Genomic DNA, 14,784 nt, shown 5'->3' on the forward strand with positions numbered 1-14,784 from the left:
GCTCATCGTAGAAATTGAATCCCGAATCGTTTACAATAATTTTATATGAATATTGATAACGAAAAAAAAATATTGTGAAATAATATGCATAATTATTTTATATTATTTCTTGCTTCTCAATTTAAATTAATTTTATTAACATAATACAGACACATTTATAATTGCATTTGGGAAACAAAAAGCGTTTCATACAGGGAAATTCAATATTATATTGAAAATAAAATAATATTTTTTTCTCTTTAAAATTAATATTGCAATTTCTTCGCGAATGTACTACCCGACCTCGAGTCGCTCGGCTTAGCCGCCTAGCCTAGCTACCTGCGTTTTTGAGCCGGCGGTCCCTAGTCGCCGGCGGCTAGCCGACAGTGCGTATGGGCCCTTAGTTGCTTCGTCATGGCCTTCTTAATGTCGGGAATGGTGGCAAAACGTTTTATTTTTAGCACGATTTTTATTTTTGGGAAGAGCCAAAAATCGCATGGTGCTAAATCCAGAGAGAAAGGTGGACCTTTTATTGAAAAAAGTTATTAGAGCTATTTTTTAAATAAAATATTGTCATAAATAATCCTTAATTATCCTAAGCTCAAATTTGTGTAGTTTTTTTTAGCAATATATAACATTTAATTGGTTTAGTCGTGTGATTTATTTCTCTAATTTACTAGAGTAATCTAAGCAAATGACTCGGTCCAATTTGTCATGTATATAATTTTCTTGCTACGCGCCTTATTATGTGGCGGCATTTCCTTTCAAGAAATGTAACACTTTTGTTCCTTATAACCTATAGTGACTGACTTAAATGAAAATATTTCTGTGTTATTTTACAAAACTCTGGTCAGTAGTCTATCCCTGTTATAGTCCCTGAAATAATTATTTTGTATTATTCATTTTATATTTACACAAAGAGCAGTAAAGTGTGTAAGTAAGGTATGTTTGCGTCGTTATAGCGTATAAGGATCTTTTTTCGCCCCAAAGGAAAACCAACCAATACGGTCAAATAAAAATGTATAAATAACATCGGTTTTATTGTATTGTAATAAATTTATATTGAACGTGGCAATATCCGGTTAGCGTTACGGCGCTGCAGCCGAATCGAAAGTCCCGTTCAATAATTCCGATAGTATATGTGAATAAAAAGGGAAGCTCATACATTTGCCGACACCTAGGCTTTTAGGTAATTGTGGAGGAAAAGTTTTATCAGCGGGTCTCGTACGTGAGTCGGGTGCCAAGGTCCGCACTCTCGACCCACGCTACACCATAAACAATGGCAAATTTTACCGCGACCCATTTTTATAACTCGCTTTTAGTGTCCGGGCCCTTTTCATAACTACCGTTTCTTTACGGCCGTTGCAGCGCCGATTGATTAGCGGAAAACAATTAGAAAGGGTTAGTGTAACTATAAACTTAAGCAATGACCCTTTCTGGAAGTAACGTATGATTACTTTACGTACGTTACAGATTGAATGTGTTGCGGGTAAACATGAAAAATATTAATGTTTACATGTCATTCCAATCTCCTTATTCCTGCAATATACGCAAACGCATCCCACGTCATCTCCATACCCCACCTCCTGACACACATGCTGAAATGTATAAATTAATTTAATTTCAATTAACGAAATGACTAGTGTATCATTCCATATTTATGTATACAAAAACGAAATTGAACGATGTGCATATGCGTTAAAAGTGCAATAAACAAAAATACCATTAGTCTTTATGACTCGCCGATACGTGTTTTTGTAATTAACCTTCACCAACACAAACTAATGTATTGCATTGACAAGCGCAGCAGGTGCATGGTTGCCAAATCTTCACTTGTTACTCGGCGGTTATGCACAGATTCTAATAATAGTCGTAGTACAGGCCAAAACTTTCATAATTCGAGAGTGGGCGAGAAACTTCAAGCTGCACCAATGCATGGTAAGCGCTTTCATTCGGAATTCATTGCCAATAAGAACTTATATCAGTTACAACCGAGACGTAGAAGACTGGGGAAGCAGCCGCTTCTCTCTTCACGTCAACCATGATCCAGTTAAATCCAGGGTTCAATCCGGTCTTTGTAGGTGACTGGATTTTTCAGACGCAAACAAGGTCATAAAAGCGCCACGTATTTATCACAATTACGCAAACTGTACATGGATAATATTTCAGCAAATTGTTGTACAATGATAATATTGTATTTCATAACAAAATAGATTTGTCATATATAAAAATAAACATACTGTCAGAATAGGACCGTGAATTATTCAAATCCGTTTGAGCTCTTATATCAGTTTAAAAATGAGAATTAATTATGGAAAAAAACATTTAAAAAAATAAGAAGAATCATTATTTATGTTAATTTCTGCACGTTTTAAGAGCTCGTTTATCGGTTTTATTAAAATAAGATTTAAAAAATGAAATATTTTATTGCTAATTCTCAATAAAAATATGAATAATAATGTAAATTTTCATAAAAAATCATGAAAAGCTATTTTTCTAACCAGTATTGTGTACATTGTAGAAGGGAGAGGAATTGTGACGGTGTGAAACAAACAGGAGTCTGGTTTAATGAAATCTTGTGACATAAAGAGGGGGGTACAAATTCACGAAAAATCTGTGACATTATTTATGGAAGCTGTCAAATGACATGCATTTTTCTGGCCAAATTCAAGGGAAATGCCCCTACCTGCCCCCCTCCCAAATTACGTCCCTGCTTAGAATCCATATCAAAATCAATATTATCTTACCGTCGCACTGAAAACGCTCGTTTATCTAGCATTCATATTAAAACTTTTTATAAAAATATTACGATTTACTATTAGTGCGAATTGAATGAAGCACATCTAAACGAAATTTTTATCAATACGAGGGAGCAAAAAACAATTATCTTTTCTCAAAAGTAAAAAATCCACCTCAAAAGCAATAAAATCGTGTCAGCGCCGTTGCAATGGGAACGCTCGGTACCGAGCATTCGTCACTGTGTTCGAATGCCATACGGACCCTATTCTATTCCAATTTCAATCGTGTCTATGTGATCAGAATAAGTGATATTTTATAATTATAATTTCAATCGATCATCATATATTTGGTTTTCATAAATTTTCATAGTAAATAAATATTTAAATTTAATATTTTCCATATGAAAAATATATTTTATTCATAATACATAATTAATCTAAATCAAAATATTTATGAAAATTCAAACAGTATATTAATAGAATATTTATTATTTCCCTCACAACTTACTTCATAATACATTAATCTGGTTGTTTATCATATAAATTTTAAGGGAATTTAGATTCCGTTAAGTTATAGGAAACCTTTGTATTTATGTAAAATATACTATTAATTTATATTATATATATTGCAATATTGTGTACACCCACTGAAAGCTATGATTGCTTCTTGCCCAAATAAATGTCATGCAAATGAAGACACGTACAGAGAAAATTACAGTAAACACAGACCGCGCAAAATGAGACCCGAGAGTTAGACTTTCCTTGCAAACGATTTTACTGTCATTATTAATATTTACATTAGGAGATTAATCTCACAATATCGTGACGTTTGATATTTACGTAACGAAACTAACTATGTAGATCGCGGCATCTGACGATTTCGAAATTTAAAGCGAAAATATACAACATCAGTACCTATAGGACGCTCTCGCAAATTATCTTTAAATAAATTCCCATCTGTCGTGTTTGTGTAGAATTTTACTTAAGTAAATAAATAAATACGCTTATTTGTTCAGAGCATCAAGCAAATTACTCGTCTTCCGAATGAATGGTGTGCGGGCAGCCCTTAAAAAATGTCCCCCTTGGAAAAAGGTTTCGGTTTCTTTTACGCTATTGTTAAAAATGTCCAACTAATTTATTACCACAGTACACAAAAAAATAAAAAAAGCTGCATGTCTATTGTACATGTGCGCTAAGCTTTTCGACCGTGGACATTCAGAAAAACACTCAATTCATTATTATATAAAAATATTTATATAATCTAACTCTATTTACGTGTATTAATATTCTTTCAAAGTAGTCATTTAATCCATAAAATAATATTTAAAAGTTTTTAAAGCTATCGGAAAAAGTTTTTCCTTTCGTTTTCTATTAAACACCCTACTTTTTCATTCTGTTCCCCCGCAAATTTCTTCATGTAATTAAATAAAAGTTTTTGGTTTACCATTTATCTTCGGAGACCCTTTTTCGCTTATTCGTACTTTTCATTGTGACTTCGCTTTCAATAGCCGATAGTACATTTGAGCATAATGTATTAGTAGACATTGTACGTATAGATATGCTTATACATTAGGAATTATAAGAGAAGTGTGTAAATATGGAACTTAATTTTCATTTTTGTTAGATGTACGAATTTGATATCTTTCTAACTACAATGCAAAATAAAATATCTTGTACAAAATAAGTATACAATACTAAAGAAAAATACATTATCTTTACCAAAAATTGAATTTTTAGTTTACCATTGAAATGTTGAGTGGTAAATAGATAATGATTAAGTGAATTATAACTATTCGTTTTTTAAATGTACGTGATTTTTTTGCGACAATAATAATATTATTATATAAATTACACGCTTAATTGTATCATTAGTTTCTCCCAAATGGTATTTTAAATATAAAATTTCCTTTTTAATTTGTTTTGATTTTCTTGGAACATGTCTAGCAAAATTGTTATGGTCAAGAACGAGGCGAACCAACAGCACCTTATGCTCAAGAGTCGTAGCAACAAGTCGTGGAGCTGCGATTCCGCTCCATGTTATGTATTATATTAAAAACCATCGGACGACCATTGTAATTAAAGGTAGACTTCTCACTAGTCCTTCGAATCCCAGTTAAAACGGCTTTCACAAGAGGTGCAAGGTCACAGGTTGAATAAATATTGGCCTTTTCAGTTCGAGGGGAAAAGTTAGACACTTTTATTTGAATTATATTTTTTTACCTTGCTTTACAAAATATGTTGTAATTGTGTTAAAATTATTAGCTATGATGTAGTATGATACACTGTTCATCATTTTTTAAATAAAAGTTTAGTTTGGTGCTTAATATTGCAATCATACTTTTTTAATGAAGCAAAAGTGAAATTTTCTAGCCTATTCCAAAAAGACAAAAAGGCCTAAAAAAACATTTTCCGAGTATAATGTTACAAATCATTCCGTTGCCGTTTTGACGCAATGCAAATATCAATACCAAAAACAGTATTTTAAAATAATATAAGATAAAATTGATTTTCGTTCAAATCATCCATGATTCATCAATGAGTCATTGAAGAGAATAATCGCTGATCTCCTTCAATTTCTCAGAGAATATTTATTTATTTTAATACTTCCACTGCACGTTACAGACGTTAGCTCAATGCGTTACAACAGGGTAAACACAATCAGCAACTACAAAGTCAGTTTTTAAGACGACAGACTGAATCAAAGATATATATTTCAATAATTATAAACTATTAATACAGTTTACAAAAAAATACATGGTCAGATTTATAATAAAAAAATAAAATAAACATGTCACTATGCACGACTTTGCTTAATTTTATTTTAACTTTTCTTCAGTAAGATTTAAAAATCTAAGAAAACCTGGTCTGTGATGTACAATTGGAATTATAATTACATTTTTGGCGACGGGATGGTGACGGGTGGCAATTAGATACAGAATGAGCTGCCGCAGTAGTGTTTTATTGAAGTATAAAGTTGTTACATGCTTACAAAATACAGGGCGCGAGCGCGCAACGGCGCGTGTTCGAACGCGCCGAAGATTGCCAGTAGAGAGAAATCCGCTACGCCAGTGCTACCAGAGTGTCGCCAAGTTTTGGCCACAATGAAATCTAAATAAAAATATATAAATATAAGTAGGCCCCCTACACATTATAATTACAAATTGTTCAAGTCTGATTCAATAGATATTGAAAAATACTAGGGTTCATATGGAATTCGAATCTAGGTCTTTCATATTTTAGTCACCGATAACTAGTTTATCGTGCTGATCATATGTGCTGATTAAGCTGATCATGTAAGTTAGAACACCGTTGTAGGAAAATCAAATTCACTTCTTACTAGTCTTGGCGGGGGGCGAAAATGTGCTTCACACGTGAGCGGCCGAAAGCAGCTTTTGATATTTTAGTGTTGTATAAAATAAAAAATTTAATTTCAATTTTAAAAATGCCATATTGTCTAGGCTTAATTAAAATAATAATTAAATAATAAACAATTTAATCATATACACAGATTGATTACTATATGCAATTTATATTACCTCTTGCTCAAAAATCTGGAGTGTAAAATTGGGTATTGTATAACACGGATTTTGGTTATAGTACATATTTATTTTTGTTATTTGTTACAATAATTTTATATTTATGGGTTTATTTACTTTAACAGTTTAAAATGATTTAATTGGTTCAGCACATTTTTGCGTTATTCTAAAATACAAATTGTTAGATTTGTAAAAGTTTTAAATATTGCTGTTTTAACTCTTATATGACATTGCATATTTAAAATTAATTCATAATATTATTTGTTTCAAATTTTGCCATTTTCCTATATGATCAATTAGCGGCGAGTATTCGGCGCTAAGCTAGCTACGCTCATAAAATCGCGGTGCGCGTAATAATGGCCAAATTAAAAATTTTGAACGGGACGAACGGGACTTTTGGAATTTGTAGGTAAAAATGTGGGGCTTTCATAAAGAGGCTAAGAAATAATAAAACAATATTATAGAGAGTTAATAATTTTCTTCAGCAAGGATCACAAAACGTAAATTCTACGCTGTCAAAAATCAGCATTTATTTGAAATATACAAAATCATAATACTAAGGTGGTCAGATTTTGCAAATATCATAGGAGGATAAAGGAGGGCCAATTGCTGCGGGAGGTAAAAAAGTAATTTTAAAAATTAAAAATTTTTGTTAAAAATAATTTCTTTTTCGGAAATTTTTGTTAGCGAACAAATTGCTGCGAAGACCAAAAAAGAGTCATTTCAGATTTTTATAAAAGGAAAACAAAGAAGGGCAAAAATTGACAACAATTTTGAGGAAGACAATTCTCCTCGAAGGAGGACGTCTGGTCATCTTACCCATACATAAATATCAAGCAAAATTTAAAATCAAAATGCAAATATTGTAAATTAAATGTAACAACAATGCATTATAAACAAGTTATATAAAAATAAAATAATTTTGTATCAATTTAAAAAAATATTTTTAATGTTCGTGTTGCAATGTTTGCATCTAAAAATGTGTTAACCTGTTATTTATATATTTTTTAATCTCTAAATTTTCCCATTTTTCTATCGGTTTTTATTTTCACTCAAAAAATCCGGCTTTTCCCATCGGCACATCCCTAGGTGCGCGCCGCACTTTCGCGCACGGTCTTTCTTAACTGGCAACATCGATCAGGAAGCGTTGCCGGTGCGGTCGTGCAACGAGTCCGCGTTCCGCTTCCTCCTCTGTACCACGAGCTGCAAGCTTCGAACCGACTGCTATGGCGGACACGGAGGCGCTCAACGCCCTCGTCTACGAGCACATCGTCAGAGTGGACAAGCCCCTCGCCGAAAAGTTCAAATCCAAGACGAAGCCGGTGAGAATATTACGACGCACGTGTTCTCCGCAGTCGCCCACGTGTTTGGCCTTTTCAAAACACCAACACCAATCGACTAGTCGCGTTCTGATGCGATTGAATGCGAGCGCTTATTGCGTTATTCAATATAATATTTTTCACTTATAATATTAGCGCGGAATTAACATTTTAGTATTTGACTTCCCCCACGCGTCTTCTATCTGCTTTTCGCGACCTCGCTTTTGGCCATACGATTCGTTAAATGCGGCCTTGAATTTGGATATTTTTAGAGTCGCATATCTAAAATCACAATTTCCACATGGCCGGACTTAACCCCAAATTTTTCGACCATGTTTTTTTAAATTCACTTCTCTTCGTTCAACTTCAATTTTGCTTAAATTCGGTTGAAATTCAATCGATTTTAATTTTATTATAAATTGTTTTTATTGTTCCGTTATTTTCTACTCGGTTTCTGTTCATATTTAATTTGCTTAAAAGCAGAGATACAGGACAAAGAAAACTCAAAATGTGATATTGGTCACGTTTTGTTATTTAGGTTATGTTTCGTACAACAATAACATGCTCTCGTTCCACTGTCAAGTAGGTTAAGTTAGTCCTACTTTTGATGATGAGGTAATATATTTTTTAGTTCTGTCAAATATCACCCTTTTAAGTAAGGTGACTAGATTTTGAAAATATTAAAGGCTGTCTCGGATTTTTTTTCAAGGAGAACAAAGGAGAAATTGCTACGAGAGCTAAAAAAAGAGCCGTTTCGATATTAAAAAAATATTGACGAAGAAACTAAATATCTTGAAACTCAATGTAAATAAAATAAATCGAATATGGGCTAAAGTAAAATTCAACTTTAGTATGATAGTGTTACAATCTGAGGAGTGAATATTGAGAGGCGCATGCGTGAGCCTAGCAGCGTCGTCTTCACTCTCAGGGGGCACTGTCGCTCCCTAGTGATGGACGCCGAGCAAACATAATTCGCGCGCTTTTTATTTCTCAAGGCTGATGTAACGGCTTCACATAAGTCCACGTTAACAATATAAATGTTTTAATATTTATATTTTAATGCATTTTTCTGAACAAACAGTAAAACAAATGGTTTAAATAAAATTTAGTTGTGGGAATTACTAAGCTAGTCTCAAATAAATATTTGTCTGCTGCATAGGCGACTGGAATTTCACCAAAATAGACATTCGGTAGGCTGCTATGATATAAACACTATTGAAGAGTAGTTTGTGTCATCTGTACTCCAAATACAGGCACTTTATCGTAAATATGTGCGAATTTAACATTTCTTACTTATAAATGTGTATCTTTTGATACAATGTAAATATTTTAATGATTTTTCAGGACATGTAATATTATATCAATGCATCGATTTTAACTATTATTCATTTTTGAATTTTAAAATTAATTACTTTTACTTAAAATATTGAAATGAACAATTTTACGCATGGTAATAATATACAGTAGACCCTCCCATAACACTGTATATTGGGGACGTGCTATTTGGGTGTGTGTAGTTGGGGGGGACTAGAAAGTACTGTTACAAAAGTCAGACAGCAAACAATTTAAAAACATATAACATATTTCAATGTATATATATATTTGAAAAATATTTAAAAAAAAATACGATGTATATTCATACAAAAAACGAAAAAAATTAGCTCTCGTTTTCGTGATACTAGTATTATCATTAAAATCCACAAATAACATTTCTATCACTAAGAACTTACTAATAATTATATTGAAATATGTTAACTCACCATTGTAAATATCTTCATGCCACTGCGATTTTTATGTGCATCGTGCCAGAACTTTCCACATTGTAAAAAAAACAACACTTTAATTTGAAAAATTCACTAATCTGCCACTATCTTATGGAAGATAAAATCACTCACAAGAAATGTCGAAAGTTTCACGTCACGATAAATAAAAAGAAATACAATTTAATTTCACTAATCCGGTAAATAAAAAAAATGTTATTCCAGCAACCCGATAAGTCTAAACGCTCGGCCACACAGATCGGTCTGTCGCAGCGGGAAGCGATATCTGACCGCGGCGGTCTGGTTGTATGATGCGATTTTGCATCATTTCTGTCAGACAGAACGCGGTCTGCGGTAGACCACGTTAGATTAAACTCGCTCATAAAGTTGTCAACGACTATTTGAAAAAAACAAAATAAAAATAAATAGTAAAATATATGCATTATTTTTAAATAAATAAGATATTAATAAACATTCATATGCTATTTTTTTAACACATTTAACTCTTCACTGCATGACTTTTTTTATTTTAATTTAAAAAATGTTTTTAATGTAACAAGTGACAAGTAAGGTTTAATATTTTGTCGTCAACTGTGCCTCTAGTGGCCGTGTGATGAATTATATACACGGGTTATGAATGCAACGAATTAGTTACAACATGAAATGGTAGATTATAGTTTTTAAAGGAGGTTTTAACACAAAGTTTCAGCAATGTAACAAATTTTTGACACAATGCAGTGAGGGGTTAGCTCTTACTGCAGGGAATTTTTCCACTGCGAAAAATTAATGATTAGCTGTCCGACTTGTAAAAGTTTTAAAAATCATTAGAGTACCAAAACTAGTATATTATTACCACGCAAAAAATCGTTCGTTTCAATATTTTTTGAGTAGAGATAATTAATTTTAAAATCCAAAAATTAAGAAATGTAAAATTTAATTGTTATTTTTAACGAACCATTTATTTAAATATCAATGAATAATAGTTAAAATCAATGCATTGATATAATAAAATGTCCTGAAAAAATCATTAAAATGTTAAATTTGCAATAAAGTACCCGTATTTAGTGTATAGATGACACAACTGTACATTTTGTGGTATAAAGCACACTTACTATCGGTTACAATTTTCCAATTAACTGAAGTATTGTCACCTGTTTGAGACATTATTTCCTAGTCACTACTATTGAAATTTTTTCGATTTAGATTAACAAATCTAATTTCAACGTCGCTTTCTCCACCATCGCCACTAGAATAAGGGTAATCAAAATAAAAATCCTCAAATTTTGAACCACACCACAATTTATTTTTACAATAATACTATAAAAATAATTACTATTATATCCATACAAATTAAAACAAAAATAAATGTCATGAGATAGTTTCACTTATATTGAGATATTCTCAAAAATATAATAGACAATAAAACCGTCATCTGCTTGTAAATTATTGACTCAACCGAAGAGCGATCGATCACTATTGAGACTAAGGCAACACCGGAACTGAAATTTTGTCATTGAAGAAACATTATTGTAATAAAAATACCTTCATCGGGTTAATTAAGGCAAAGAATGATTTTTTTCAAGAGATGTTTATTAAAATTCTTATCTACATTATGAAAATTCAATGCAAAAATATATAACAGTAAACGTATAAAATCAATGATTATCTAATAAAACGCAGTGGTGATTCTTGTGCACCATTACAGTATTACCAACCTGAAGCCACACATTGTGAGACCAAAGGGTTAAAAAACGGATTGTTCATGAAGTAGTCAAATTTTCTTAAATTTTGAACATGATAAGTTGAATAATTATAGAAATAAATGCATCGTCATCAGAAATTTAAAATGTTGCATAAATTTATACGAGATATATTTTTACTTTGTAGGGAAACTTGGTTAAAGATGGACCAAAATTAGAAGATCTGTTCACACATTTTCAAAAGACTTCTAAGAAGAAAGTTGCCATTGCAAAACAAGCAGCAAAGAAAGAATCTAGGTAATTAAATGTTTTAAAATACTTTATAAACATGCGAGTGTTTTTTATTCATTTTAATTTTTTTCAGCTCTGACGACTCTTCCAGTGAAGATGAACCCGCTACTAAAAAGGCAAAAGGTCCAGTAACCAATGGCAAGGCGGCACCAGCAAAGGTGGCAGCTAAAGAAAGCTCTTCCGATGATAGCTCCGAGGAAGAAGCACCAAAAAAGGTTAGTTTTCTATTTTATTATGTATATTTGCTTTGACAATCGATGATGCATAAAAATGGTTTGATTTTCAATGATAATAATATTTCCATTATCGTCACTACCTCTGAGAATTATATTTTATTTATTTATTATTATCAAGTGTTTCGATTTCGTAATTTAAAATAATATTTGTTTAGGTTCCACCGAAAGCGGCCGTGACTCCTAAACCTAAACCTCAAGAATCCAGCTCTGACGACTCCGATGACGATGAGCCACCTAAACCCGCTCTAAAACCAGTCACCAAAGCGCCTGCTAAAAAAGATGACTCCGATTCAGACGACAGTGACTCAAGCGAAGAAGCTACACCCCCAGCAAAAACGCCAGTAAAACCTCCAGTAGTTGCGAAAAAAGCTTCCACTCCTGCTCCTAAAAAGGCAGAAAGTGACTCTGACGATTCGAGTAGTGAGGAAGAATCGGCCAAGCCTCCGGCGAAAGCTCCAGTAAAACCTCAAGTTGCTCAGAAAAAACCTGTGGCGAAGAAAGACGATTCGGATAGTGATTCCAGCGACGAAGAAGAAGCTAAACCGGCGGCTAAAGCACCTGCAGCCAAATCTGCACCAGCTAAAAAAGCATCTTCTAGTGATGACGATTCATCTGAAGACGAAGCACCCCCTAAAAAACCTGCACCAGCTAAAAAAGCTAAAGAATCCTCCAGCGATGACGACTCTTCCGATGAGGACGAAGCGCCTAAAAAACCAGCTGCCAAAGCAACTCCAGCTAAACAAGCGGTAAATAATTTACTTAAATAACAAATTCCTTTTTGTTGTTTGGTTTATAATAATAAATTACATTTTAGAAGAAATCTGAATCCAGCGATGATGACGACGATGACGATGATGAAGAAGAAAAACCTGCCTCTAAGAAAAGGAAAGCCGATGATGAAGATAATGAAGTTAAAGAAACTCCATTCAAAAAATCTAAAGCTAATGGTGATGATCAGGTATGTTTTTTAATTATTATTTTAGTAATATTTATTTCAATACAATAAATTAGTCATCCAGGAAGCCGATATCAGCAACTTTTTAAATAATAAATGTATTTAGAGCCAAGTTCAGAAAATTGATTGCTCTGCATAATTATGCTTGAATTATCACCTTTTTATTGTTAAGTTTTAACCCTTCGTTACCATGCAACGCAAGTGCCCATAAATGTAAAAGATACTGCAAGAGTCGATTTTTATGATAATTGCTCTGGAAATACCTTTCGAGTAAGAATCAAACAAATATCACTTCATCTACGTTGTATGGCAGCAAAGGGTTACAAGTAGTAATTGAGATATTCATTAAAAAAAATCGTTTGTGATTTGTACAGGCAAGTGTTGAGAAACAAAACAATAGTCTTAACGAAGACAGGAAGTCGGGTGGTCAGAACGTGCCCTTCCGGCGTGTTCCAACCGAAAAGGTGTACGTGAATCCGAAACTTGCCGACAACTCATTCGAAGGAAAGGTAAATGCCCTAGCAATGGCCTAGCCGAGCATAAAACACCATGAATAAATACACAAGTGGTGCTTAGCGTAATGCTAATGTTTGGGCATTTACTCGACTGATATCATTATGTTCATTGTTGTAAAATTTTCATGTTGAGTTGTGCTTGGTTACTAAAGGCCTTTTTTCATTTATGTTCAGGAAAACGGCGACGATGATGAAGAGGGCGGTTTTAACAAGCGTCAATCGGGTGATTTTGGCGATCGTCGCGGGGGTTTCAGGGGCGGTAGGGGAGGATTTGGAGATAGGGGAGGTAGAGGCGGTAGAGGTGGATTCGGAGACCGAAGGGGCGGTGGCGGCTTCGGAGGCCGTGGAGGAAGAGGCGGCGGATTCAGGGGTAGAGATAACGATAGGGGAGGTCGCGGAGGCGGATTCAGAGGTCGCGATAGTGGCGGTGGATTCAGGGGAAGAGACAGTGGCGGCGGTGGATTCAGAGGCGGTAGGGATAGCGGGGAATTCAGAGGGGGTCGCGGAGGTGGGGACCGGGGTGGAGACCGAGGCGGTTTCAGAAAATCGTGGGGCGGCGAACGCGGAGGGGGTAGAGGAGGCGGTGGTGGATTCAACAAAAGCTTCGATGGCCAATCACCGCAGAATAAGAAAATCACATTCGATTAGTGTCCTAGATTGTAAGTATCGATATTCTGAAAATATTAAATATTGCTGAATAACATACTAATGAAAAACATATTTTTATTTATATTTCCATAAATAAAACTTATAATAATTTAATAATTGTTTTTTAATCTTGCAGCGAGGAGCCAGAGGTTCGTGGGGTGAGCGTGCAAATCAAGATTTGAAGTTCACCAGAGGAAAAGGCTTTAAACATGAAAAAACCAAGAAAAAGCGTGGTGCTTACAGAGGCGGAACTATCGACACATCCATCAATTCAATTAAGTTCGAGGATTAGTCAAATAATCATTTCAAGTTTTAACCGTCGAGAATGGATTATGGAAATACTGTGATGACTTTTTCCATTCTCATTTTTTTTGTTTTATTAAATAAGTCGAGTATTTTAAAATACAAGGTGAATCTTCTTACCTCTTGATGCATTTAAATGCCGATACCGTAAAAGATCTTTGGATTCTCTGAGTAATATAAGTTAGTCTGGTCGAGTTTTGAGAAATGGACGATTTTGAGAAATTATCGGTATTCAACTTTGACAGGTCTCATTCCGTATCTGATAATTATTTACAATTTATTTTAGATTCTCATCTGTTATGACGTTTTATTTTTTTAATGCATTTACGATACATACTACTTAACGTTTACTACTTTAGTTAATGTTACGATTCATAGTTCTTAAGGCGGACTCGCAAACATGTGTATAAATAAATAACTACGTATTTCGAATATATGCATATATGTTTATTTTAGTATATGACATACGTTTCGGTGTATAAAATGTTTTCTTTGTTAACCTCTTTATTTGGATTGTTTTAGACTATCAATAAAAAAAACTTTTTAAATATTTTACGTTCATGCTCTATTGTCATGAAACCTTAATTGTAAATGTAATTAGGATATAAAATATATTGTGAATTTTTTTAATTTACTTTGTTTTATTTCATAACCGTTTCAGTTGCAGTAAGGCAAAAATATATATTTATTTTGAATGATGGGTCTTGAAGACTAGAACTTGTCGGCATTTTTAAATCTGTATTTACCTTCCCTTTTATGCCAGAGTTTAATACTCATTGCTGAGTGCCTCATATTGCAACTTCA

General features: G+C 33.5%; 1 protein-coding gene across 4 annotated transcripts; it reads left to right on the forward strand.

Annotated features, from left to right (window-relative positions):
- The first annotated feature begins 7,382 nt into the window (after positions 1-7,382).
- Nopp140 (nucleolar and coiled-body phosphoprotein 1) lies at positions 7,383-14,610 on the forward strand. Of its 4 annotated transcripts, none has more exons than XM_088197815.1 (7): positions 7,383-7,575; positions 11,220-11,329; positions 11,397-11,538; positions 11,715-12,305; positions 12,374-12,517; positions 12,889-13,023; positions 13,814-14,610. In XM_088197815.1, exons 1-7 carry the CDS (start codon positions 7,480-7,482, stop codon positions 13,967-13,969), a joined length of 1,374 nt encoding a protein of 457 aa, XP_088053941.1. In that variant the 5' UTR covers positions 7,383-7,479; the 3' UTR covers positions 13,970-14,610. The 4 variants fall into 4 exon arrangements, with proteins under 4 accessions (XP_088053941.1, XP_088053939.1, XP_088053942.1 ...); XM_088197813.1 differs by lacking the exon at positions 12,889-13,023 and adding an exon at positions 13,204-13,688; XM_088197816.1 differs by having other exon boundaries at positions 12,377-12,517.
- The last annotated feature ends 174 nt before the right edge of the window (positions 14,611-14,784 follow it).

This window comes from Plectrocnemia conspersa, unplaced genomic scaffold (assembly GCF_051122295.1).
Source record: "Plectrocnemia conspersa isolate PC_06_02 unplaced genomic scaffold, ASM5112229v1 ptg000011l, whole genome shotgun sequence".
Classification (NCBI taxonomy): Eukaryota; Metazoa; Arthropoda; class Insecta; order Trichoptera; family Polycentropodidae; genus Plectrocnemia; species Plectrocnemia conspersa.

Excerpts from the sequence above, each read along its gene's own strand:
- Nopp140 (XM_088197813.1), top strand. The coding sequence starts at position 7,480 with ATGGCGGACACGGAGGCGCTCAACGCCCTCGTCTACGAGCACATCGTC. Across the intron at positions 7,576-11,219 it reads TCAAATCCAAGACGAAGCCG|GGAAACTTGGTTAAAGATGG; the intron begins GTGAGAATATTA and ends TTTACTTTGTAG. Across the intron at positions 11,330-11,396 it reads GCAGCAAAGAAAGAATCTAG|CTCTGACGACTCTTCCAGTG; the intron begins GTAATTAAATGT and ends AATTTTTTTCAG.